The 26,593-nt window shown below is 38.7% G+C and overlaps 1 protein-coding gene across 9 annotated transcripts in view; it reads left to right on the forward strand.

Annotated features, from left to right (window-relative positions):
* The window catches only part of TAOK3 (TAO kinase 3), a 213,635-nt gene that overhangs the window by 149,819 nt on the left and 37,223 nt on the right, over positions 1 to 26,593 (forward strand). For 8 of the 9 annotated variants that reach the window (XM_064379743.1, XM_064379749.1, XM_064379747.1 and 5 more), the window contains 3 exons: positions 9,232 to 9,399; positions 11,589 to 11,795; positions 22,581 to 22,715. In XM_064379743.1, the coding sequence (XP_064235813.1) occupies positions 9,232 to 9,399; positions 11,589 to 11,795; positions 22,581 to 22,715 (510 nt within the window). Of the gene's footprint in view, positions 1 to 9,231; positions 9,400 to 11,588; positions 11,796 to 21,958; positions 22,340 to 22,580; positions 22,716 to 26,593 lie in introns of those variants that run through there. The other variant, XM_064379751.1, reaches the window with a different exon arrangement.

A 26,593-nucleotide genomic window follows, 5' to 3' on the forward strand; every position in this document is an offset into this window, starting at 1 on the left:
ACGGGAAATCACACAGATCCTGGAGCCTATTCAACAGGCGACCAAGACACCTGGGAGAGGGCCGACCGTTCAATGAAAAAATAAAAGGCTCTGAGGCAGGGAGCCAGGAGATCACGCCCGGCTGGTCCCACCCCCACAAAAACAAAAACAAAAACAAATAAACAGCAATTGGAAATGCTCTGGGTTGAGAGTTTCACAGCAAGCACAGCTGAACCCAGGATGGTCCAGCTCTGTGGGGGAGGGGCGTCCACCATCACTGAGGCAGCCTACCGTTGCTGCGGCAACCCACCATTACAGAGAAAGTCCGTGATTACAGAGGCGGGCCAACATTGCGGAAGCAGCTCTAACTACCCCATATAAACAGGACTGCAGGGAAGTTCACACGGCAGCTGGGCGGACCCCAGGGCAGCTCAGCGAAGCCTCTGCAGGCTGAGAGTGACTAGGCTGCCTCCCTGTGGGCACGGCAGCCCTGAAGAAAAAAAAAGGCAGAAGTACAGCGGAAACTCATAAAGCCCTAACTCCCTGGGACAGAACACCTGGGGGAAAAAAAAGGGGGTTTATGAGTTCTGCTACTGCAGACTTAAATTTACCAGCCCAGCAGCTCTGAATGAACATCGGGGCTCACAGCTCAGCACCTGAGCTAATATAAAGGACTGTTTCCTCAAGCAGCTCCTGACCCCCATATATCCAAAGAGTCACCTCATAAAGGAGAACTCAGACTGACATTTGGCAGGTATCCTTCTGGGACAAAGCAGAAGAAGAAACTGGTAGCAACCTTTACTGTTCGGCAGCTGCTGCAAGTGATCTCCAGGCAAGCAGGGCCTGGAGTCGACCTCAGCAGTCCTACAACAGAGAGGCCAGACAGTTAAAAGGAAAACTAAGAAACAGAAATAACTTCATCAACAACCAACAGAACGTCCACTCAGAGACCCAATCAGAAAGTCAACAACTACAAAGCTGGCAGGTGGATAAATCCACAAAGATGGGAAGAAACCAGCGCAAAAAGGATGAAAACACCCGAAAACAGAACACCTCTCCTCCTACAAGGGATCACAACTCCTCACCAGCAAGGGAACAAGACTGGATGGAGAATGAGTGTAATGAAATGACAGAATCAGCCTTCAGAAAGTGGGTAATAAGAGACTTCCGTGAGCTAAAAGAACATGTTCTAACCCAATGCAAAGAAACTAAGAACCTTGAAAAAAGATATGACGAAATGCTAATGAGAATGGACAACTTAGAGAGGAATGTAAGTGAATTGATGGAGCTGAAAAACACAACACGAGAACTTCGCGAAGCATGCACAAGTTTCAACAGCCGAATTGACCAAACAGAAGAAAGGATATCAGAGGTCGAAGATCAACTCAATGAAATAAAAGGAGAAGGCAAGATTAGAGAAAACAGGGTAAAAAGGAAAGAACAAAGTCAACAAGAAATATGGGACTATGTGAAAAGACCTAATCTACGTTTGATAGGTGTACCTGAATGTGACGAAGAGAATGAATCCAAGCTGGAAAATACTCTTCAGGATATTATCCAGGAAAACTTCCCCAACCTAGCAAGGCAGGCCAATATTCAAGTCCAGGAAATACAGAGAAGACCACAAAGATATTCCTCTAGAAGAGCAACCCCAAGGCACATAATCGTCAGACTCACCAGGGTTGAAATGAAGGAGAAAATGCTAAGGGCAGCCAGAGAGAAAGGTCGGGTTACCCACAAAGGGAAGCCCATCAGACTCACAGCAGATCTCTGAGCAGAAACCCTACAAGCCAGAAGAGAGTGGGGTCCGATATTCAACATCCTTAAAGAAAAGAACTTTCAACCCAGAATTTCATATCCAGCCAAACTAAGCTTCATAAGTGAAGGAAAAATAAAATCCTTTGTGAACAAGCAAGTACTCAGAGATTTCATCACCACCAGACCGGCTTTACAAGAGCTCCTGAAAGAGGCACTACACATAGAAAAGAACAACCAGTACCAGCCACTCCAAAAACACACCAAATGGTAAAGAGCATCAACACAATGAAGAATCTGCATCAACCAACAGGCAAAACAGCCAGCTAGCACCAAAATGGCAGGATCAAATTCACACATAACAATATTAACCCTAAACATAAATGGACTAAATGCCCCAATCAAAAGACACAGACTGGCAAATTGGATAAAAAGCCAAAACCCATCAGTGTGCTGTATCCAGGAAACCCATCTCACATGCAAGGATACACAAAGGCTCAAAATAAAGGGATGGAGGAAGATTTACCAAGCAAATGGAGAGCAAAAAAAAGCAGGAGTGGCAATTCTCATCTCTGATAAAATAGACTTTAAAGCAACAAAGATCAAAAGAGACAAAGAAGGACATTACATAATGGCAAAAGGATCAATGCAACAAGAAGAGCTAACGATCCTAAATATATATGCACCCAATACAGGAGCACCCAGATACATAAGGCAAGTTCTTAATGACTTACAAAGAGACTTAGACTCCCACACAGTAATAGTGGGAGACTTCAACACACCATTGTCAATATCAGACAGATCAACGAGACAGAAAATTAACAAGGATATCCAGGACTTGAACTCAGACCTGGACCAAGCAAACCTAATAGACATTTACAGAACTATCTACCACAAATCCACAGAATATACATTCTTCTCAGCACCACATCACACCTACTCTAAAATTGACCACATAATTGGAAGTAAATCACTCCTCAGCAAATGCAAAAGAATGGAAATCATAACAAACAGTCTCTCAGACCACAGTGCAATCAAGTTAGAACTCAGAATTCAGAAACCAACCCAGAACCACACAGCTTCATGGAAACTGAACAACTTTCTCTTGAATGTTGACTGAATAAACAATGAAATGAAGACAGAAATAAAGATGTTCTTCGAAACCAATGAGAATGAAGACACCACATACCAGAATCTCTGGGACACATTTAAAGCAGTCTCTAGAGGAAAATATATAGCAATAAGTGCCCACATGAGAAGAAAGGAGAGATCTAAAATTGACACCCTATCGTCAAAATTGAAAGAGCTAGAGGAGCAAGATCAAAAAAACTCAAAACCTAGCAGAAGACAAGAAATAACTAAGATCAAAGCAGAATTGAAGGAGATAGAGACATGAAAAACCCTTCAAAAAATCAATAAATCCAGGAGCCGGTTTTTTGAAAAGATCAACAAAATAGACAGACCACTAGCCAGATTAATAAAAAAGAAAAGAGAGAATAACCAAATAGATGCAATAAAAAATGATAAAGGGGATATCACCACAGATTCCACAGAAATTCAAACCATCATCAAAGATTATTACAAACAACTCTATGCACATAAACTAGAAAACCTGGAAGAAATGGATAAATTCCTGGACAGTTGCCTCCTCCCAAGCCTAAACCAGGAAGAAGTCGAAACCCTGAATAGACCAATAACAAGGTCTGAAGTGGAGGCAGCAATTAAGAGCCTACCTCCCAAAAAAAAGCCCAGGTCCAGATGAGTTCACAGCCAAATTCTACCAGACATACAAAGAGGAGCTGGTACCATTCCTTCTGAAACTATTCCATATAATCCAAAAAGAGGGAATCCTTCCCAAATCATTTTATGAGACCAACATCATCCTGATACCAAAACCCAGCAGAGACTCAACAAGAAAAGAAAACTACAGGCCAATATCCATGATGAACATAGATGCAAAAATCTTCAATAAAATACTGGCAAGCCGATTACAACAGCACATCAAAAAGCTTATCCACCATGATCAAGTAGGATTCAGCCCGAGGATGCAAGGCTGGTTCAATATACGCAAGTCTGTAAATGTAATTCACCATATAAACAGAACAAAAGACAAAAACCACATGATTATCTCAATTGATGCAGAGAAGGCCTTCAACAAAATTCAACAGCCCTTTATGCTAAAAACCCTCAATAAACTAGGTATTGACGGAACGTATCTCAAAATAATAAAAGCTATTTACGACAAGTCAACAGCCAATATCATACTGAATGGGCGAAAACTGGAAGCATTCCCTTTGAAATCTGGCACTAGACAAGGATGCCCTCTCTCACCACTCCTATTCAATATAGTACTGGAAGTTCTAGCCAGAGCAATCAGGCAAGAAAAAGAAATAAAGGGTATTCAATTAGGAAAGGAGGAAGTCAAATTGTCTCTATTTGCAGACGACATGATTGTATATCTAGAAGACCCTATCACCTCAGCCCAAAATCTCCTGAAACTGATAAGCAACTTCAGCAAAGTCTCAGGATACAAAATCAATGTGCAAAAATCACAAGCATTCCTATACACCAATAACAGACTTAAAGAGAGCCAAATCAAGAACGAACTGCCATTCACAGTTGCTACCAAGAGAATGAAATACCTAGGAATACAACTAACAAGGAATGTAAAGGACTTCTTCAAGGAGAACTACAAACCACTGCTCAACAAAATAAGAGAGGACACAAACAGATGGAGAAACATTCCATGTTCATGGTTAGGAAGAATCAATATCGTGAAAATGGCCATACTACCCAAAGTAATTTACAGATTCAACGCTATCCCCATCAAGCTACCAATGACCTTCTTCACAGAACTGGAAAAAACCACCTTAAACTTCATATGGAACCAAAAGAGAGCCCGCATAGCCAAGTCAATTCTAAGCAAAAAGAACAAAGCGGGAGGTATCACACTACCGGACATCAAACTATACTACAAGGCTACAGTAATCAAAACAGCATGGTACTGGTACCAAAACAGAGACATAGACCAATGGAACAGAACAGAGGCATCGGAGGCGACACAACATATCTACAACCATCTGATCTTTGAAAAACCTGATAAAAACAAGCAATGGGGAAAGGATTCCCTGTTTAATAAGTGGTGTTGGGAAAACTGGCTAGCCATATGCAGAAAGCAGAAACTGGACCCCTTCCTGACACTTTACACTAAAATTAACTCCAGATGGATTAAAGACTTAAACATAAGACCTAACACCATAAAAACCCTAGAAGAAAACCTAGGGAAAACCATTCAGGACATAGGCGTAGGCAAGGACTTCATGACCAAAACACCAAAAGCATTGGCAACAAAAGCCAAAATAGACAAATGGGACCTAATCAAACTCCACAGCTTCTGCACGGCAAAAGAAACAGTCAATAGAGTGAATCGGCAACCAACAGAATGGGAAAAAATTTTTGCAATTTACCCATCTTACAAAGGGCTGATATCCAGAATTTACAACGAACTAAAACAGATTTACAAGAAAAAAACAAACAAGCCCATTCAAAAATGGGTGAAGGATATGAACAGATACTTTACAAAAGAAGACATACATGAGGCCAACAAGCATATCAAAAAATGCTCATCATCACTGGTCATTAGAGAAATGCAAATCAAAACTACATTGAGATACCATCTCACGCCAGTTAGAACGGCGATCATTAAAAAATCTGGAGACAACAGATGCTGGAGAGGATGTGGAGAAAGAGGAACACTTTTACACTGTTGGTGGGAGTGTAAATTAGTTCAACCATTGTGGAAGACAGTGTGGCGATTCCTCAAGGACCTAGAAATAGAAATTCCATTTGACCCAGCAATCCCATTACTGGGTATATATCCAAAGGATTATAAATCATTCTACTATAAGGACACATGCACACGAATGTTCATTGCAGCACAGTTTACAATAGCAAAGACCTGGGAACCAACCCAAATGCCCATTGATGATAGACTGGACAGGAAAAATGTGGCACATATACACCATGGAATATTATGCAGCCATTAAAAACGATGAGTTCGCGTCCCTTGTAGGGACATGGATGAACCTGGAAACCATCATTCTCAGCAAACTGACACAAGAACACAAAATCTAACATCGCATGTTCTCACTCATAGACGGGTGTTGAACAATGGGAACACATGGACACAGGGAGGGGAGCACTACACACTGGGGTCTGTTGGGGGGAGTTGGGGGGGACAGTGGGGGGTGGGGAGTTGGGGAGAGATAGCATGGGGAGAAATGCCACATATAGGTGAAGGGGAGGAAGGGAGCAAATCACACTGCCACGTATGCACCTATGCAACAATCTTGCATGTTTTTCACATGTACCCCAAAACCTAAAATGCAATTAAAAAAAAAGGCATCATAGAGCTCTGTTTCCCCACCCTCAATAAGCAGGCAAGAAGAGTTCATGTTAGCACATAGCAAGATGGCTGAAAGGAGACCTCACCAGACACTGAAGATGCCGACACCCTAATCTTGAAACTTTAACTTCCAGAACTGTGAGAAAATAAATCGATTTTTTGAGTCAAAAAAAAAAAAATTCTATGATGTTAAGTCATAGCTTTACGTTTACTAAAAACCAATTAGCTCTTGTATAATTGTAAGCACTAGGGGAGGAAAATTACATACTTTCTTCCTTTCTTTCTCATCTTTGACATGTGCAGGCTACACTTGCTTCTGGGAATGGTGCTTTTTATTCAGAAAGGACTCTTTGCCTAGGAAGAAGTATTTTATAAAAACCATAGCAAAAACCACAGTTCCTCTAACAGCAGAGTCAGAATACAGAACCACAAGACATATAGATTGTTTTCTCAGAAGAGCCCTATTATTTTTTATTTGTTTAAATTATAAAGAAATTAAATTCATTTAATCAGCTAAGGCCTGCTACATTATATCTCATTTTCCCAATGTCTTCAAATTATAATTTTACATAAGTAAATTTTCCACATAACTGAACTTTTTCCTTAAAAAAAAAAAGTTTCCTCCTTTCACTTTTTTTTCCCCCTTTCTGTCACCCATGCTGGAGTGCTGTGGCGCAGTCTCAGCTCACTGCACCCTCAGCCTCCCAGGTTCAAGTGATTCTCCTGCTTCAGCCTCCCAAGTGGCTGGGATTACAGGCATGCACCACAATGCCCAGCTAATTTTTTGTATTTTTAGTAGAAATGGGGTTTCAGCATGTTGGCCAGGCTGCCCTCAATGATCTGCCTGCCTCGGCCTCCCAAAGGGCTGGGATTATAGGCGTGAGCCACCACCCTCAGCCTAATGTCACGTCCTGAGGGCTCAGAGACACTGTTTTATGAACTCTTATTTTATAAATGGGGCTATTTATAAGGGGCAAAATAGCCCACAAACCTCTGTTTTATTATAATTTGTTTGTCTGGTTGACAGGTCTGTTAGTCATGAAATTTCTCTCTTTCTCTACTCTCAGGCTGTCAGAGAACTTACAAGAGATACTTCCTTTTACAACGGGTGGTAACCCTACCTCTCCCAGTTCTCGGTCCTTTACTTCTCCACTCTTATTCTCTCTCTAACCTGCTATGGGCTGAGAAACCAGGAAACCAGATTATGTAACAGTCATTAATAATATGGAAAGTGAGGGATGTTTATATCAAGAATTTATGGACTTTAGGGCAGTTATTTTCACTCTCCTCAGAGACCCTTTTTCTTATTGGGAAAATGGAGTTGCCAGAATTTTGACCTCTGGATGAATTGAACAGCTGGCATATTTTCAAGCATATACTATATGACCATAGAAATAGAAAACAAAATATTCACAAGTCTGTTTCTCAAGGGATAGTGTGTATGGGGGTGAGGATTGAGGCAAGTTATAGTAAGAACAGACTAAAGTATGGTGCAGTGGCTCACGTGTATAATCCCAGCACTTTGGGAGGCTGAGGTGGGTGGATCACTTGAGGTCAGGAGTTTAAGACCAGCCTGGGCAACATGGTGAAAGCTCGTCTCTACTAAAAATACAAAAATTAGCCAGGCATGGTAGTGCATGCCTGAAATCCCAGCTACTCAGGAGGCTGTCAGGAGAATCGCTTGAACCCAGGAGGCAGAGGTTGCAGTGAGCCGAGATCACACCACTGCACTGCAGCCTAGGTGACACAGCAAGACACTATCTCAAAAAAAAAAAAAAAGAATAGACTATATTCTGCCTTGCTTTTGTTTATTATATAATTTCAGATTTAAAATGTGCAAGACTACCTGCTGCTTCTTAAAGTTCTAGTGATTTTGTATTACTTATGTGATAAGTAAACCTCAAGAATTCTCATATGAAAAGATACTCAGCATTCACTAATCATTAGGGAAATGGAAATCAAAACCACAATGGGTTATCACCTCCCACCGGTTAGAATGGGTATTATCAAAAAAGGTAAGAGATAAGTGGCAAGGGTATAGAGAAAAGAGAATCCTTATACACTGTTGGTGGAAATGTAGATTGGTGTTGCCATTGTGGAAAACAATATGGACTTTCTTCAGAAACCTAAAAAAATATATATTATTCGTTCTCGTAATCCCACTGCTGGTTATATACCTGAAGAAAATGAAGTCAGCACCTCATAAAAATATCTTTGCCCGTATGTTCATCACAGCATTATTCACAATAGCCAAAATAAGGAAACAGCCTATGTGTTCATCAGTGGATGAAAGGATAAAAGAAATTATGGTATATGTGATATATATACTTAAGACTGAATAATATGTGTGTTTAAGACTGAATAATATATATGCTATTTATTTATGTATAATATTTATTATATATATATAGTCTTAAAAAAGAAAGAGGTCCTGCCATTTGCAGCAATACAGGTGAACCCAGAAGACATTATGCTAAGTGAGATAAACCAGACACAGACAGAAAAATAATATACAGTCTCACTTATATGTGGAAACTAAACAAAAGAATAAAACACAAAACAAAAGGTGGTTGAAAGGGATGGGAAATGGAAAGATGAAGGTCATATGGTACAAAGTTTCAGTTATGTGGGATAAATAAATGTAAAGATCCAGTGTACAGAATGGGGATTATGGTTGGTAATATTGTATTATATCTAGGAAATTTGCTAAGACTAAAGATTTTTGGTACTTTTGCCACCAAAAAGTAATTATGTGAGATAATAGATATGTTAATTTGCTTAACTGTAGAAATCATTTCACTATATATATGTATATGTATCAAAACATCTTGCCATATACTTTAAATATGTACAATTTTTAAAAAGAATTCTCACATCCACAAAATGGGGCTTAAGGAAGAAGAAAAAAGCATGGTTATCTCTTTTTGAGATTTATGAAATATGGAAGGATACATGACATGAAAATCATATTTTGTTATTTCTGTAAAATCCATAGAACTATTTTATGATTCTCTATTTCCTTTTATATCTGTACCTTGCACCTAAGGATGTTTCTTCATTATCAGTTTATTTTTTTCTCCTCCCTCAATCAGCATGACTTTGTTCGACGAGACCGGCCACTACGTGTCCTCATTGACCTCATACAGAGGACAAAAGATGCTGTTCGTGAGCTAGATAACCTACAGTACCGAAAAATGAAAAAGATACTTTTCCAAGAGACACGAAATGGACCCTTGAATGAGTCACAGGAGGATGAGGAAGTAGGTTCAATTTATTTTAGCAGGCACTTATAGAATGCCCACTATGTAAAAAAGTTCTGGACTGGGCACTATGAAAAACTTTTGAGGATAAAAAGTAATTGATGCTGTCTGCGTTAAGAGACATGAAGCGTTGTACAAGAGACTTTCATAAAATAACACTTATATAACGCAGAATATGAAAAGTGCTACAGAGGTGTAGCCTCATTGCAGGAGTCCATCATGGGGAGAAAATAAGTCTACTGGTGGGGATTAGTGAAGGTTATATGGAGGACATGATGTGGGTGGTTCCTGACAAATGGGCATAGTAAGATATTCTAGACTCAGAAAGGTGTTGTGCTTTAGGAAGATTATCCTGGCAACAGAGTGTGATATGGATTTGAATGGGCAACATCCTGGCTAATCATCCATGCAAAAGGTAATAAGAGCAGTGTCAATGGGAATAGGGAAAAAGGGAATACTTTTGAGAAACATTGTAGAGGCAGGTTTGATAATCCATGGCTTCTCATTGATTGACAGTAACAGATGAGGAGGAATTTAAGGTGACTCTGAACATTTGAGCCTGGTTGGCTAGGAATACGTCAATACCAAGAACAGAGAAAAAGAACCAGGGAGAGTAGGTTTAGGATAATTTCAGTTTGGTGCCTTTTGAGTTTAAGGTCCCGACATTATATATTCTTACCATAGTATACAGATGGAAGTTTTCAATTAGAGAATCCTTGATGACCTTAGTACAAGCAGTTGTACAGGACTAGATAGAATGAATAGTAGACTACTAGGTTTGTATAATTCATGGGAGTTGATAAGGGAGAGACAGCAAAAAAAGTAATTATTTTTAAGATCCAGAAATTGGGTTAAGAAGGAAAAGAAAGAGAAGGCAGCATGTAGAGAGAAAAGAAATTGGGTTAAGAAGGAAAAGAAAGAGAAGGCAGCATATAGTAACTCCATAACTATAAAGCAGGCTTCTTCATCTTTCAATGCAGTAAAGATGGAGCCAGGGCAGAGTCAGAGGTACTGAAGATAGAAGAAAGAGATATAGTTAAAGAAGCAGGATTTCAGAACAGAGACAGAATAGGAACAAGAGTATTAGTGGAAGAATTAGCCTTGTATAAGAGAAAGAACTCTTCTTCCTCTAAAGTGAAATACAAAGGAAGAAAAGAATGAAGAATGAATGTATTTTAGCTTTTTCAAAGAAACTAAAATAAACATACAAATATTTTATCAATAATTCTAAAAACAAAGCTCAGAAAGTTACATTGAACTATAAAATATCTTGATTGCATATATAGAAATAATCCCCTTTAATTGGGAAAATAAATCTGTTAAAAATATAATATATTATCTACCGTTTAATGTTACTCAGTAATTTTTTATATTGCCATGGCTAAGTAAGAGTTTATTAAAGTTATATGTGTATAGTATGGTTGTTTGAGAACAGGGTTTATTTGTAGCTAAATTGATTTAATTATATTATTCAATCTTATATCAAAAGATATCCCACTGTGGTGGATAAATTATATGTTCTGATTATTTTACCACTTTTCAAATAGTAGTCTTTGGGCCAGTAGTGATGAATACCAGTATTATTTAACAGATATATTTAATAAGATTACAGAGATAAGCATGATAGAATTGCTTGAGGGAGGCAGAATTTAATTACCTGTCAAGGACAGTAGAATTAATATCCCTGCTTAGATATGAAGTTACTCAATAATGACTTGCAGAGGGACCATATTGCTTGTCAAATCTCTGAAAACTCTTTCCACTTTACTTTTTCAAGTGACCACTGCTGTATTTGCAGATATCATAGAGCTTACCTGTTTAGTGGCCAGCAGTCTTCCTCTAGCTCTTTGATGTTCCGGATCACTTACAAACCTGGCTTGATTTTGCTTACTGAATAGCAATACGATAATATGATAGTAGTGTATGACAGGGGAAAGGCCTGGGATGGCAACATTTGGAGCCTTATGACCCTTGTCCAGAACAGCCCCTGGGGAAGGCATAGGAAGCGAATTTGAGATGTCTGAAGGTGGTGGGGGAGTAGTAGAGCCAGTACATAAAAAAAGTTCATCTTTGCAGATTGGCAGAAAAGTAACTTCACACTGCAAAATTGAGTGTGCTTGATACTTTAGTCAATGGATTGGCTCTTTGTCTCCAGTCTCTTTTTCTAACCTCAGTGCCCCATTTTATAGGACAGTGAACATGGAACTAACCTGATCAGGGAAATGGACAGCCTGGGCAGCAACCATTCCATACCAAGCATGTCTGTGAGCACTGGCAGCCAGAGCAGCAGTGTGAACAGCATGCAGGAGGTCATGGACGAGAGCAGCTCTGAACTTGTCATGATGCACGATGACGAAAGCACAATAAATTCCAGCTCCTCTGTTGTGCCCAAGAAGGTAGGTTTCATGATACCCTCCACAAAGCTGGGCTTTGTCAATCCTAGTGAATCCAGTTCAAGTCACTTAGCTTCCAGATGTTTCCATTACCTTTTTGTAACTGCAGAGTGGGACTAGACTCGGCATGTGACAGTTTTCTTACAGTCAAAAAGTAACAAAGAACTTGGTCTGTGCCTATTTCTCCATCTCTCTCATTACTCTGATGTCCGTCATCATCAAAAAATAAGTTGAAGAATTTGATAAGTCCTTCTCTAAACCAATAACCTTAATACTGTAGACCTTCAAGCCTTCCTGAGCATAACATGTTGGTTGTTCCGTTTTAGAAGTATTCTCTTAGCCAGGCGAGGTGGCTCATGCCTGTAATCCCAGCACTTTGGGAGGCCGAGGTGGGCGGATCATGAGGTCAGGAGTTCGAGACCAGCCTGACCAACATGGTGAAACCCCATCTCTACTAAAAATGCAAAAAATAAAATTAGCCAGGCATGGTGGTGCATGCCTGTAATCCCAGCTACTTGGGAGGCTGAGACAGGAGAATTGCTTGAACCAGGGAGGTGGAAGTTGCAGTGAGCCTATATCACACCACTGCACTCCAGCCCAGGTGACAAGAGCAAAACTCACTCTCAAAAAAAAAGTATGTTTCTTAATCTTTATTCCCAGCATACTATTTGTTTTAGAATCTGTTTCTACGCTTTTCTACCATTTCTTGGATTGATTATTTATAGTTCTTCTAAGGCTAGCTCTCTACCAGCTTAAATATTTTTTATTTTTTATCATGATGCACAATGACAAAAGCATCATGATAGGGTCTCCTTCTGTCACCCAGGCTGGAGTGCAGTGGTATGATCATAGTGCATTATAACCTCAAACTCCTGGCTCAAGCCGTTCTCCCCCCTCAGCCTCTCAACTAATTAGGACTACTGGTGTGTGCCACCATACCTGGCTAATTTTTAAAATTTTTTTGTAGAGATGGGAGTCTCACTATGTTGAGGCTGGTCTTGAATTCCTGGCTTCAAACAGTACTTTCACCTTGGCTTCCCATACCTGGGGTTACAGGCATGAGCCACCATACCCAACCTTAAATTCTGACTTTTGAATTAATTATTCTGTTTTTTATTTTTGTGTTCTCTTCCAATTAAAGATCCTCATTTCATACAAGGCTATGATGATTCATAAGTGGAAATACATTATGATTAAGTATATGTAAGGCATGTATGTACTTGTTTTAATGAGTGGCAGTGATCACATTCTAACTCCAGTGAGACAGCACGTTTAAGAATTGTTTTCACTTCTGTTGGTTGTACTTTTTTCCTAGGAGAAAAAGGAAAAGAGGATAGGTAGGAAAAAATATATTGGTGCTTGGTCATGAATAGTAGGGGATACATGTTTATTTTCTGGAACCAGTTAACTTATTTATTCAACAAATACGTTGGAGGGAGGAGGGGCTCTGCTATGTGCCAGGAAATATGGTAGACCCTGCAGATACAGAGGAAATGAAACAGACATTGTACCTGCATGGAGCTTATTATCTGCAGGGGAGATTAAGCAAGTAAACACAGAAATAACTATATATAATATGTAATTATGAAACTTGTAGCCAGGTGTGGTGGCTCACACCTGTAATCCCAGCCCTTTGGGAGGCCAAGGCAGGTAGATCACTTGAGGTCAGGAGTTTGAGATCAGCCTGGCCAACATGGAAAAACCCTGTCTCTACTAAAAATACAAAAAATAGCCGGGCATGGTGGCATGCACTTGTAATCCCAGCTACTCAGGAGGCTGAGGCAGGAGAATTGCTTGAACCCAGAAGGTGGAGGTTGCAATGAGCTGAGATCGTGCCATTGTACTCCAGCCTGGGTGACAGAGCGAGACTCCGTCTCAAAAAACAAAAAAGAAAGAAACTTGCTTTGGGTACAAGGAGGACTTGCTCTAGCAAGGAATAAGGAAAGCCTACCTGATGGGGTGACATTTAAGCAGAAATTTCAAAAACAAATTGAAGCTAGCCAGCTGGGGTAAGAGATGGGGATGAGTCAGAAAGCAACAAGTACAAGAGCACTGAGACAGAGAGAGATTTGTATGTTCAAGGAAAAGGGGAAGGCCATAGGAGCTATGGCTGGTGTGCTATGTGGACAGTGCATCTGGACCAGAGAGACAGCAAAGGACCCAGATTATCAGGAAGCCATGGGAACAATTTGAGGAAAGTAGAGATATCAGACAGATGCAGAAATCTACCAAGAGATCAGCATTGCCAGCTGGTATCCTTTCAACATGGGCAAGTGATCATATATTTGAAGAGTAAAAAATATTTTGCTGGGCTGTCTTTTCGGAGGGAGCAATTATGAGTGCTGACAGGTCTGGCACTTTCCTTTCTATTACCCCTGGGACTCTATGGGTATAGGGAACAAAAGAAGAGTAATTCAGTTGTATCCTTGCTCCAGGACTTCTCAGATAGGCACTCAGAATTAGAAGAAAGATACTACTGGCATAACCAACAAGAAAGAAAACCCTGGTCTATAACTCACTGGGATTTTAATTTTATTTTTGGCATGCTGTCATAGACCTACCTTGTGATAATCTGAGTGTTTCAGTACATTTCTCTCCCTGATGTGATGACTTAAGAAGAATAGATAAAATTTATATTCTGAAGTAGAAGATAATTGTATTTGATCCACCAAAAATATATAGGTCAGGAAGAATTTAAGTTATATAATATGTTTCTATTTTATTATGAAATTTAGAGGAAACATGATGAAAGAAAATCAAAACACATTTGCAAATAAACTTTGGATGAGTTACCTTTAAAATGTAAGTGAGTTCAAAAAATAGAATATATATGAAAACTTAATGTTAAATATGGTATCTTTTCATGAAATCCATTTAATTCTTACACCTCAACATTAAAATATGTTATCTTTAAAAACAATAGAAATAAAAATTATCCACAAAGTTTATATTGGGTGGTTTACTCAAATTTCTAATACTTTTTCACTTGGGAACATAAATAGAATTTTTAACTCTCAATAGAAAATTTTGTATGTTAAACGTAGGAATGAGGAAACTAATTTATAGTTCTATCTGCCTGTTAGTTTTATTTTACTCTGGACAAGTAACGCACCCAATACCTAGAATAGTGCCTGGCACAGCATAGACACTCAGTAAACAACTGTGGAATGAATGAATAGATCAACAAAACCAAAACAAGGCAGGGAATAAATTAATTACCAGATATTAAATATCATACTCTACTGGTTCATTGAATATAATGGGTTAAAAGGGTTCAATAATCTTAGCTATCTTTACAATTTGAGAAAGCTAAATGAACAGTTAAATGAGTACCCAACACAATAAGAACATGCTTAATAAATACCAAAATATATGAATATGGGTGAAAGAAACTTTTGTCCCTTGATTGTTATAATCAAACAGACATATGTTTTCTTTTTTTTAAGTTTTTGAGTCAGAATCTCACTCTGCTGCCCAGGCTGAAGTGCAGTGGCATGGTCTCTGCTCACAGGCAGACATATCTTAAATTAGTCAAATTAATTTGACTAATCAAATAGTCAAAACAGATCTAAAACCGATTACCATTTTAGATCGGAAGTAAGTTTGCTTTTTCAAAGAAGGAACTTAAAAAAATAAAATTAAGTCCATGAGTAGCTAGTGAGAGCATGACTTGCAATTAACAGCTCTCCATCTAGAATAAATATGCCCTGATTTTAGCAGGACAGTTCCACCACAGATCAAGCCCCCAAAATGTAAAGTGAGACACTGAAAATTTTCCTTTGACATCAGGTTATTTTCTCTCCAGTCCTTGCCTCTGCTCTGGTCTTTCCCAGGCCCTGAGGGGATCCTAATCCAGTCTTCTTTTTGAGCAAGAATGATTTGATAAGGCTAAAAGCATATGCTGACAAAATAAACTTTAGGTATTTATTTTTCCCCCGGCTAGTGTATCACACTACTTTTTTCAGGAACAAGAACGTCACTGCATCTCTAGACTGGTAGTTCTTCAGGAACCTCTATTTTCACCTACCACCTAGCACAGTGTCTGTTACATAGTAAGCACTCAATAAATGTTCTGTGAACTAAACTGAAGATGGACCTTTATAGGACACGTCTCCACACCCGAATTCTTGATTATTCGCAAATGACTACAGTACAAATTTTTAATCCAGATTGTTTCTTTGTTGTCATCTAGCCTGCTTCTGACCCTCCATCCTACTCCTTAAAATAATTGTGTATACAGCAGTAGCAAACAGATTTTAACATTATCCTAAGCAACAAAGTCTAACTTTTAAATTTGTTAATCAAAAGATGTATTTTATTAAAGTGTAAAATTAATTCCCTTTGCCTGTTGCTGCCTTCTATTAGTATAGATCATAAGACTTTAATATCCTAAAACCATTGGTCTTGAATCAGTGTTATTTTAGGTATGTTTACTGGACTCCATCATAAGGATCCCTTTCTAGGGACTATTTAGATAAAAAAAAATTTTCATTTTTTTTTAAATGGGTCAACACTTCATTCTATAAAACAGAATAAGTGTTCCAGAAACTGTTGTTTAAAAAAGTCATTTTATCAGTCAGGCATGGTGGCTCACACCTGTAATCTCAGCACTTTGGGGAGGCCAAGGTGGGTGGATCACGAGGTAGTGACCAGGTGCAATGGCTCACGCCTGTAATCCCAACACTCTGGGGGACCGAGGAGGGCAGATCACAAAGTCAGGAGTTCAAGACCAGCCTGGCCAATGTGGTGAAACCCCATCTCTACTAAAAATACAAAACTTAGCTGGGCATGGTGCCGCATGCCTGTAGTCCCAGCTACTCGGGAAGTTGAGGCAGGAGAACTGCTTTAACCTGGGAGGCAGGGGTTGCAGTGAGCCGAGATCATGCCACTGCACTCCAGCTTGGGCAACAGAGTGAGATTTCATCTCAAAAAAAAAAAAAAAAAAAGGAGGTCAGGAGTTCAAGACCAGCCAGGCCAACATGGTAAAACCCTATCTGTACTAAAAATACAAAAATTAAAAATTAGCCGGGCATGGTGGCACACACCTGTAATCCCAGGAGGCTGAGGCAGGAGAATCGCTTAAATCCTGGGAGTTGGAGGTTGCAGTGAGTCGAGATGGCGTCACTGCACTCCAGCCTGGCGACACTGCACTCCAGCCTGGCGACAGAGCAAGACTCTGGAGCAGGGGAAAGGTCATTCTACCCTGACTCCTAAAGCTTTATTTGACCTTTCCTACTAGTCAATGTTAGTTCTTTCCCCTCCTCTCTAAAAAAAGAACATTTTCACCACTTTTGTGGGAGAAAACAAAAGAAATGTCCTTGAGGGAATAGGATGTTCTAGTTTAATTTTCACTTGCTTCAGTGGCCTTTCCTATTATTTTTGCTGAATAGAGGTGTGGGTTCTTTGACTCTTCAGCTCACATTTGGCAAAGTAAAAAGTAAATTAACATATGAAGGTAATGTTTCTTAAACAAAGCAGTCATATAACACCTCTGTAGTAACATATTTCTCCTCAGCCTTTTGCTAGTCATCTTTTCTCTCCAACTATCCTTCCAAGTTAAGATATGCTTTTTCATCTTCTCCCTTTCCTCCAGCCCCAGCTTTTGATAGCTACACCTGCTTTGACAATAATTTAATAATTTTGAAATGAACAAAACAAAGGAGAGTGGTGGGTTTGCTGATCCCTTTCCCACAGCATAAAAAGTGTGGGAGAGTATAAAAAGGTTTCTCATCACCGGATAAAAGCCATTTTTAGATACTTCCCCCCACATCCCACGGTATAAAGGTGTGCTTATGTGTGTGTCACTATTTTACGACTTTCTTAGAGTACAGAGTGGCAGGTTTTTATGAAATACAAATTTGAATTCTGTTAAATAATCCAAAAGAAAATGTCATTTTCTCAAAATCTCCTCAGACCTGTATTCTCGCGTTTGTTTATTCAGCAAACATTTAATGAATGCCTACTAAGTATCAAGCACTATGCCAGGTGCTAGGGAAACTGAAATTTTTCAAACGACATTTACTCTGCCTTCAAAAAGCCCACAGCCTTATGCAGAGGCAGACAAGTAAGTATGATGAGTACTGTGATAAAGGTAAACCCAAAGCACAATTGAGCCCAGAGGAGTGGCTTCCAAGGTTAAAGTCAAGTTCATTTAGAAACTATAGGCAAGTGGACGGGTGCAGTGGCTCACACCTGTAATCCCAGCACTCTGGGAGGCTGGGGTGGGTGGATCACTTGAGCCCAGGAGTTCGAGACCAGCCTGGGCAACATAGTGAGACCCCCGCTCTATTAGGAAAAAATACATATTAAAAAAAAAAAAAAAGAAACTCTAGTCAAGTGCGTACACCACAAATCTTTGTTTCAGAAGTGTAATGGTCAGACACTTAAAGGAAAAACTTTCAAGTAAAAGGAACGCCCCTTGTCTAGGGTATAATAGTAAAGTTTGTGCCTCATGCTTCACATCTTTTGTTCTTGTGTAGAAATTCTTTTTACTAAAGACTTTGAACAAACATTATGACAGCTTCCTTTTTTTTTAATTTTTTTTATTTTTATTTTTTTGAGATGGAGTTTCTCCATGTTGGCCAGGCTGGTCTCAAACTCCTGACCTTAGGTAATCCGCCCACCTCGGCCTCCCAAAGTGCTGGGATTACAGGCATGAGCCACTGCACCCGGCTTGACAGCTTCCTTTTTAATCCAAAGAAGTTATTTTTTTATGATGGAACAATGTTGTAGGCTGGGCACGGTGGCTTGTGCCTGTAATCCCAGCACTTTGAGAGACCAAGGCAGGCAGATTGCCTGAGCTCAGGAGTTTGAGATCAGCCTGGTCAATATGGTGAAACCTCATCCCTATTAAAATACAAAAAAATTAGCCAGGCATGGTGGTGCGTGCCTGTAGTCCCAGCTACTCAGGAGGCTGAGGCATGAGAATTACTTGAACCCAGGAGGTAGAGAGGCTGCAGTGAGCCGAGATAGTGCCACTGCACTCCAGCCTGGGTGACAGAGTGAGACTTTGTCTCAAAAACAAACAAACAAACAAAAACCAATGTGGTAAGTTTAACATAGATTTACTTAAAACTGGCATTTCAGGCCAGGCACAGTGGCTCATGCCTATAATCCCAGCACTTTGGGAGGATGAGGCAGACAGATCACTTGAGGTCAGGAGTCCAAGACCAGCCTGCCCAACATGGTAAAACCCCATCTGTACTAAAAATACAAAAATTAGCTGGGCATGGTGGTGGGCACTTGTAATCCCAACTACTCCGGAGGCTGAGACAGGAGAATTGCTTGAACCCAGGAGGCAGAGGGTTATAGTGAGTGGAGATTGAGCCACTGCACTCCAGCCTGGGTGACACAGTAAGACTCCATCTCAAAAAAAAAAAAAAAAAGCAAAACAAAGCTGCTATTTCAGGCCAGGCATGGTGGCTCATACCTTTAATCCCAGCACTTTGGGAGGCCAAGGTGGGCAGATCACCTGAGGTCAGGAGTTCGAGACCAGCTGGACAAACATGGAGAAACCCCATCTCTATTAAAAATACAAAATTAGCCGGGCATGGTGGCACATGCCTGTAATTTCATTTACTCGGGAGGCTGAGGCAGGAGAATCACTTGAACCCAGGAGGGGAAGATTTTGGTGAGCCGAGATTGCGCCATTGTACTCCAGCCTGGGCAACAAGAGCAAAACTCGTCTCAAAAAAAAAAAAAAAAAAAAAAAATTTCAAGGAGTTATTTTTGTTTGTTTCTGGATGATAATGTTTTAAAGATAAATTATAACTATGCCATATATTTTGCCTTGGCAAAACAGAATAGATTTATTCTGCTTAATCTTCTAAAATCTTTCTTTGAAGATTTCAGTCTTATCATTTGTAAATAATCCGCATCTAGTGCATAACTGCATAAAAATATAAATTAACCCTTTCCATTTTAATCTTAAAATATGTGCAGTTCAGAAACACTGGGAGCCAGATATAGTGTTCTTTTACAAAGAGACTCTTACTTAAAGGCACAGTATAACCAAAGGAAAATATTTCCAGTAAAATTGATACTTTAATTTCTTTGGGCTTACTTCTCAAGTTACATTCTCCCATTTTTAAATAGCTTCATAAGCTGTCTTTGGAGTTTTGAACCTGTTTTATGCAGTGGAATTGAATATTTTAAAATTCATTTCCAATGCACTTGAAATGAATATCCACTGTTAGACTAACATTTTGTCCCATTTTTTAGTTTCTTGTATAGTATTTGAAGACTTTTAGTGATGGTGATCTCTGTTATGAAATTAATCTGGAAAACTAATAATTATTTTATAAAAGTAAAAAAATTTAGGGGAAAGCAAAGAATTATATTGTTAGCATTATTATATTTAAAGTGGATTAAAATTTTGAACCTATTCTTTGGACTACAAAAATAGCACTATTTTATAATATACTTTATTTAATTACATATATATCAACTAAAATAAATGGCGTTTCAAGTTTTAATTTTTCCGGTGTACTTCAACTTCCTCAAGTTTAGTAAACTTAAAAAATACATTACGACTTTTAATTGGAGAAGCAGGGCCCTAAACCATGTTTCTGAGGTGTTAATATTTATCAGAGATAAACTAACAAAATTACACATATTTGGGTACATGAATAAATTTTGTTTTGGTCTGTTATGTGGACAATGTGGATTCTGGTGTCATTGTTTATCCTTACAAATCAAGTTATTACAATGTGAAACTGAGCCGTTGCCCACATATTTGAGGTCTCCTTCTCAATCACTGTACTTGGTAAGTTAGCAACTTGTTAAGGCCTCCTATAATATCATAGGTCTCTACCTAACATATCTCTTCTGATTGCTGGCATTTAAGAGCTGCTTTCTTTTCTGAGACTGTAATATTAAGTTGAATTTTGGACATAAACATAATTTAATAGCAAATATGCAGTAATGTAAATGGTATCAGGTCTCAGTGCTGCCTTCTTTAGAATCTTAAACCTAGTGCATGAATCTCAGTTACACATGTTCTCGCTCTTCCTTGTGAAATAAGTGTTCAAATTCACGAGAAATTATATAGAATAATTTTAACTGACCCTTCAAACATTTTCTTATAAGTTTTAAAAACATGGGTTAAGAGATTCATTTTTTACCCACAGCAAGGTCTAATAGAACTTTCTGCAATAATGGAACTATTTTATATCTGCACCATCCGATATGGCACCCACTAACTATGGCTATTGCGTGCTTGAAACAGCTAGTATGGCTTAGGAACTGAATTTTGGATTTAATTTTGATTGAATTAATTTTAATTTTTAATTAAAATAGTCATATGTGGCTAGTTACTATTTTATTGGACAGCGTGGCCATAGCATATACTTGAATTTGATATACACACCCTCAATGGCAAGTTTATTAAAGATCCCTTCATTATTTGAGCTATAATACAAAAATTTTAAAACATTCTCAATATAGGTGTAATGGTAGATACCTTCCCAATACATCAAAGCATTTTAAACTTATAGAAGGAAAAAGAAAATCAGTCCAATTTAATCTTGGGTCTTGGCTTTTACATAAAAATCTGGATGTAAAATTTAATTTCCCTCAATTTCAGACTATAATAAAATTTTGTATTTTCTAAACTTCTTTTTGTTTCGTGATGAAGAAAAGAGCCATGATAAAAAATTTCAAGTGGTCATAGATAAAATGCAATATTGATTTCTCACAAATGGTTTCTCCTAAAACCCTAGGGAAATAAGGAATTAATTTTTCCTTTCCCATCCTGAATATGTACTATTTTAAAAGCCCCCATGGTTGTACATGTTTTTGAGGTACAAATCACTATAGTGTCCTTTTTTTTTGAAGGGTTATAGCCACTTAATGACTGACCACTTTATCTTTTATAGAGAGGAACATCGTCCTTTGAAAGCATTTTCCCCTTTAAAAGTCATTTCAGTTGCATTTAAGAAACATCCATTATTATCCTTCCAGGGAATGCTATTTTTTCACTGGGCATTAGAACAAGATTAATTATCTTTGCCTATCAGAAAACCTGGGCTTGATTAAATCAGTCAAGGACATTAAATTCCAGCTTTACTCACTCCGATGACCATACCGATGCTGAGTTGAAGAAGAATTTGTGAAAGTATCATTTGGTTAAAATTGTACGCCTGTCTCTTTAAATCTAAAAAAAAATCCTTTCAGAAGCTGTAGAGAGAAGGTGCTAGAACTGTGTACGATCATGACTGGAAAGCAGGATCCCTCAGTGACTGCCGAATCTTCCCAGCACAAGATAGAGAGGCTGTTCAGCACAAGCCTACATTGGTTCTAGGCAGAACGATGATCCTACCGAACAGATCTCAAATAAAATTAAATTGAGAAAGCAGATCTTTCAAGGGAATGAGGCGGAGGCTCGCTTTTATGTTAAAAGCCACCAGCATCCTCCTTGCTAGACATGGACATGACATTTTTAAAGGAATTATCTGGTTACAGCGTTTTAAGCAGACTGTTCTAAGGAGTCTTTACATTGCATTGTTTTTTCTATTCTTTTTTTCTTTTGCATATATGTAATTCTGGAGGTAAAGAAAAAGCCTGCCAGGGATTCAGAAGGCATCCCACTAGCGATCAGCTGACATTCCTAACTGAAGGCTGCAATGTGTTGCTTATTCATTTTGTACCGTGGGAGCTGCGGGGACTAGCAGAGAGCTAAACTATGCATTTCAAACAGCAGTGCTTGTGCAGAAAGAGGGGTGAGAGAGAGGCAGCCGGCGAGGAAAGAGCACAGCTGGACTTTCTCCTTGTTTTTATCCATTTCTGCAGGATCATGTATTCATAAGGGATGAGGCGGGCCACGGCGATCCCAGGCCTGAGCCGCGGCCTACCCAGTCAGTTCAGAGCCAGGCCCTCCACTACCGGAACAGAGAGCGCTTTGCCACGATCAAATCAGCATCTTTGGTAAGCAAACACCCCTCTACCCACCTTCCCTTCCTTCCCCTCCTCCCCATCTGGCAGCCTCTCACCCTCCCTGAGCCTTTCTCGGCTTCATGGATGGGAGGAAAAGAGTCAAGAATGTTTTTTCTCTCCTAATAATTTTATTCATTTTAGGAAAAAAATCTGTTGGCATAGCAACCTGATTTCAGATATTTTAGCATTGTCTATGGCATGGAAAAAAAAAAAAAACCTTTGTGTGTGTGTGTGTGTGTGTGTGTGTGTATGTGTGTGTGTGTTTTTATATGCTGTATGTGCAAAATATAGGGCCTTTGAGATGAAATTGCTAGCCTGTCCAATTTTTTAAAAGCTATTTGTCTTTTCATTGAAATAAATAATGCTAAATTTTTTAAGGTATTGATGTATATGTATGCAGGGCACTGTGCTTCTTTTTGTATAGATGCATATGTGTCTATAATGTATACACACACATCAAAAGATAAAATATAATTTTTAAAAATATATGGTTGCTGGCTAATTTATCTAATTGTAGAAAATAAGATACTTGCTTCCCAGGGATGGATTGCTGGTTCGTTCTGGTTCATTCATTTATTTATTGCAACAATGGTAGTGGCTGCACTTCCCCATTTAACCCCTGAAGAATTTCCTGGCACCAATAAAGCAAGAAGAGCTTTGTAGGAGAGGATAGGGCTGATTGTGAAAGAAAAGGGACTGTAGGATTCTTCAGCATTTTTACTATTGCAAATGTGATTGCTGGATGCCCTTGTAGTAGCAAAAGGGGTGTGTGCTGGAAGAGTTAGTTTTCATGCCTCCTCCCCTCGGCCCCCTACGCGTGCGCGTGCGCGCTCACACTCACACACACACACTCAAATCGTTTCATCCTTGCCACTCTAAACTCTCTTTAATCTTTTCCTTCTGAATCTCACTTCTCAGCCAAAAAATTATTGAAATATTAGTTGTTTTGCCCAAATTGATGTTAGAGGTCACATGGGCAGGAAGAGTTAGTGTACACTGCTTGGCTATTACATTTAGAACCTATGATGACATCATCCGAGGCCGACCCAGAAATGATCATTTTTCTTGTCCTATTTTTTAAACCTGATTTCTACTTTATTTCTCAAGTCTTTTAAAGGCTTCGATTATCTTTGGGATTTATAATGGATTACAACCTTTAAAAACCCAAATACAAGGAAAAATGGAAGTTAAAGCACCCACATATTGCTATGCCTGCTGCTGTCTAAAAGCAAGCAATTTAATTTAGACTGCTTATAAATAAGCCCACTTTTAAGTTCCTTTATATAGAAGTTTCTTATAATCCCTTTGATGAGCAATTTTTCATTTGAAAGGAATGCTACACTGTGTAATGGAGATCTTAAAATGTCCAGTATGTATTTACTAATGATGAGCACCTGAAAATATGCTTTTGAGTGTAGATAAAGCATCATGAGATTATCAAATAATCATTATCTTCATGCCATGGTATCTGTCAAAAGAAGAAATATGGTGCTTTAGAGAACTATGACAACTTACCACCGACTCGTATGAGACTTGTACCTTTATCCATACCTGTTCATGTTGAAATGAGAGGAGAAATGATAACAAGCTCTGAGCATCCAAGCACCATCAGCGGTTTTACATGTGAAGTAGACATTATACCAAGTGGCTTTCCCCCTCTGGGACAGGTTCTCTTTTCTCTCTTGCCACACCCTCATTCCCACATCATATATTCATAACCTCTTCTACCTCCCAGCAAGAGATTACTACAGCCATGCCAGAATAATCTCACACTGGCATCTATGAATTCACCCAGGACTACTCTGTGTGTGTATCAGCCATCACAGTCTTCCTGTCTGTGGATGATAAAAGCTGCTTCCCTACTAGGCCACCTCAGGGCTATGGGCAGTGTCCTCAGGAACCCTCTGAATCCTGCAGTCTTCCTAGTGCCCATCTAGAGAACAGCTGCAACCAGTTTCTCTAATGAAGTTTTGATTTGCTAAAAGGCTTCTGCCCCTATATTAAGTTAAAAACAGAGTAGCTGATATGCTGTTGCTTTAGCCACAGAATAAATTGTTTTTTGTGGGGCACCCTCTCTAAACATAGTGCTTTGGGAGTCATGGTTGGGATTGATGGCAGTTTGTCAGAATTCAGTGGTATTTGTATCTAGTGGTTTTTAGGGAGAAAAAAATAGAAGGGAAAAGATATGGTGTTGTATGATTCCATGTCCCATTTTGAACAATCTAACTATTGGTATGGATTTTTTAATGTATATTGCCAAGTACTACAATTCTACTACCCACTATATTATTTTAAAGCCTAATGCCAATGGGAGTATATAAATCAGGATACTGGAATAGTATAGAATATTTAATTTTTAAAGATATATTATGAATCCTATTGTTTTATGGATCCCAGCTCAAATGAAAAAGACTAAAATGACATAAAAGTAAGAGCAAGATCATGGGAAAGTGGAAGTCCAGTATAATAAAAAAGATCAAGTCATTGTTGAAACCTTGCCTTACTTCTAATGGTTGGTGGCAATACTATATTTATTCATTTATTTTGGTTTTATTCTTTCTTTAACATCTTTTAGTAGAGGCACTAACAAGTCACAAAGAGGTCCAAAGGTGAACAGGAAAAAGAAGGAATTTAGAAATTAGTTTTTCAATTACTTGATAAATAAATGATGAAATGCATATTTTCAATTGGCTTGCAAACTGACAAAAATATTACTCTTCTTAAAATTTGTTTATGAGCCTACCTCTTCAACATGAGCCTAAAAGAGTCCTGGCTTTGTGCTTTTCCCCCTTAGTATTACTTTCAACATTGTGCTTTTGAATGAAGTTATTGACGAGTATATGAAGAAGCCCATGGGCTATGGGCCTGTACTGCTACATGTTTTTATTATCTTAGCACCTTAAAACTGAGATTTCTGTATTATGTACTGCTGCACAGTTGCATTTGTAACAAAGGATAAGGAAGGACTATAAACCTTGATACCAGAGGAAACCCTAAGAAAACTTTAGATTGTGATTTTTATTACAATTGTATAATTTTTATTATAATTTTCTAAGGGCAGAGATTATTTTGAAGAATTAGGAAAAGGAAGGGCATTTCATGGCATCTTTATTTTAACCTTTCTTTTTACTCTTCTGTAGGGAAGTTCATTCTAGGCTGATGTGTTATCTGGAAAAAGGAGTTGTTTGCATAGTTCTGCAGAATTACTAATCTGACTTCTTGGGCCTTTGAGATGTGCCTGCCTTGATTTTTTATGGAAAGCCTAATATTTAGTGACTCATAAGGGTGTTTTCAGCTGTTGCTACATCTGATGTCATTTATTCTGAAAACTTTATAATGTCCCGGGTTCCTGGCTGTTTCCATGGTAGAGATATTAATATCAAAAGCACCGTATCTATCAGAGTTCAGCTTTTGACTTTGTGAAGAAATTCTCACTGCCCCTCTTCCTAATGTATGTTCTAACACAATTTACCTGTGACTGCATTACACAGGCAAATTTATGTTAGAACACATGTCAGGGAGAAGGGCGCAAGAGGGGAATCCCCAAGGAATCATGTAGCAGAAAAGTATTGTTCTCTACATGCAAATATAGATTCTTCTACTTGGCTTTGCCAGATTTGATAGAAAAACTCATTAAAAAAGAGTCTGCATTTTGAGTTTTTAAAATGTACCCTAATAATTCAGCTAATTGTGAAATTGGATACCTGAATGGACTTGATACATAAGAATAAAACTATGAGAGCCTCAGCAGTAAATGCTACTGTTTCAGCTCTCATGAGCCCAGTTCTGTTTCTAAATGCTTGAAAATGTGTTCTCTTCCTGGACAGTGTACCATAGGATGCTTATCAAAATATTGCACGTCTGTTTCC

The sequence above is a fragment of the Aotus nancymaae genome, unplaced genomic scaffold, assembly GCF_030222135.1.
Source record: "Aotus nancymaae isolate 86718 unplaced genomic scaffold, 86718_ANA_hifiasm-v0.15.2.pri h1tg000021l, whole genome shotgun sequence".
Classification (NCBI taxonomy): domain Eukaryota; kingdom Metazoa; phylum Chordata; class Mammalia; order Primates; family Aotidae; genus Aotus; species Aotus nancymaae.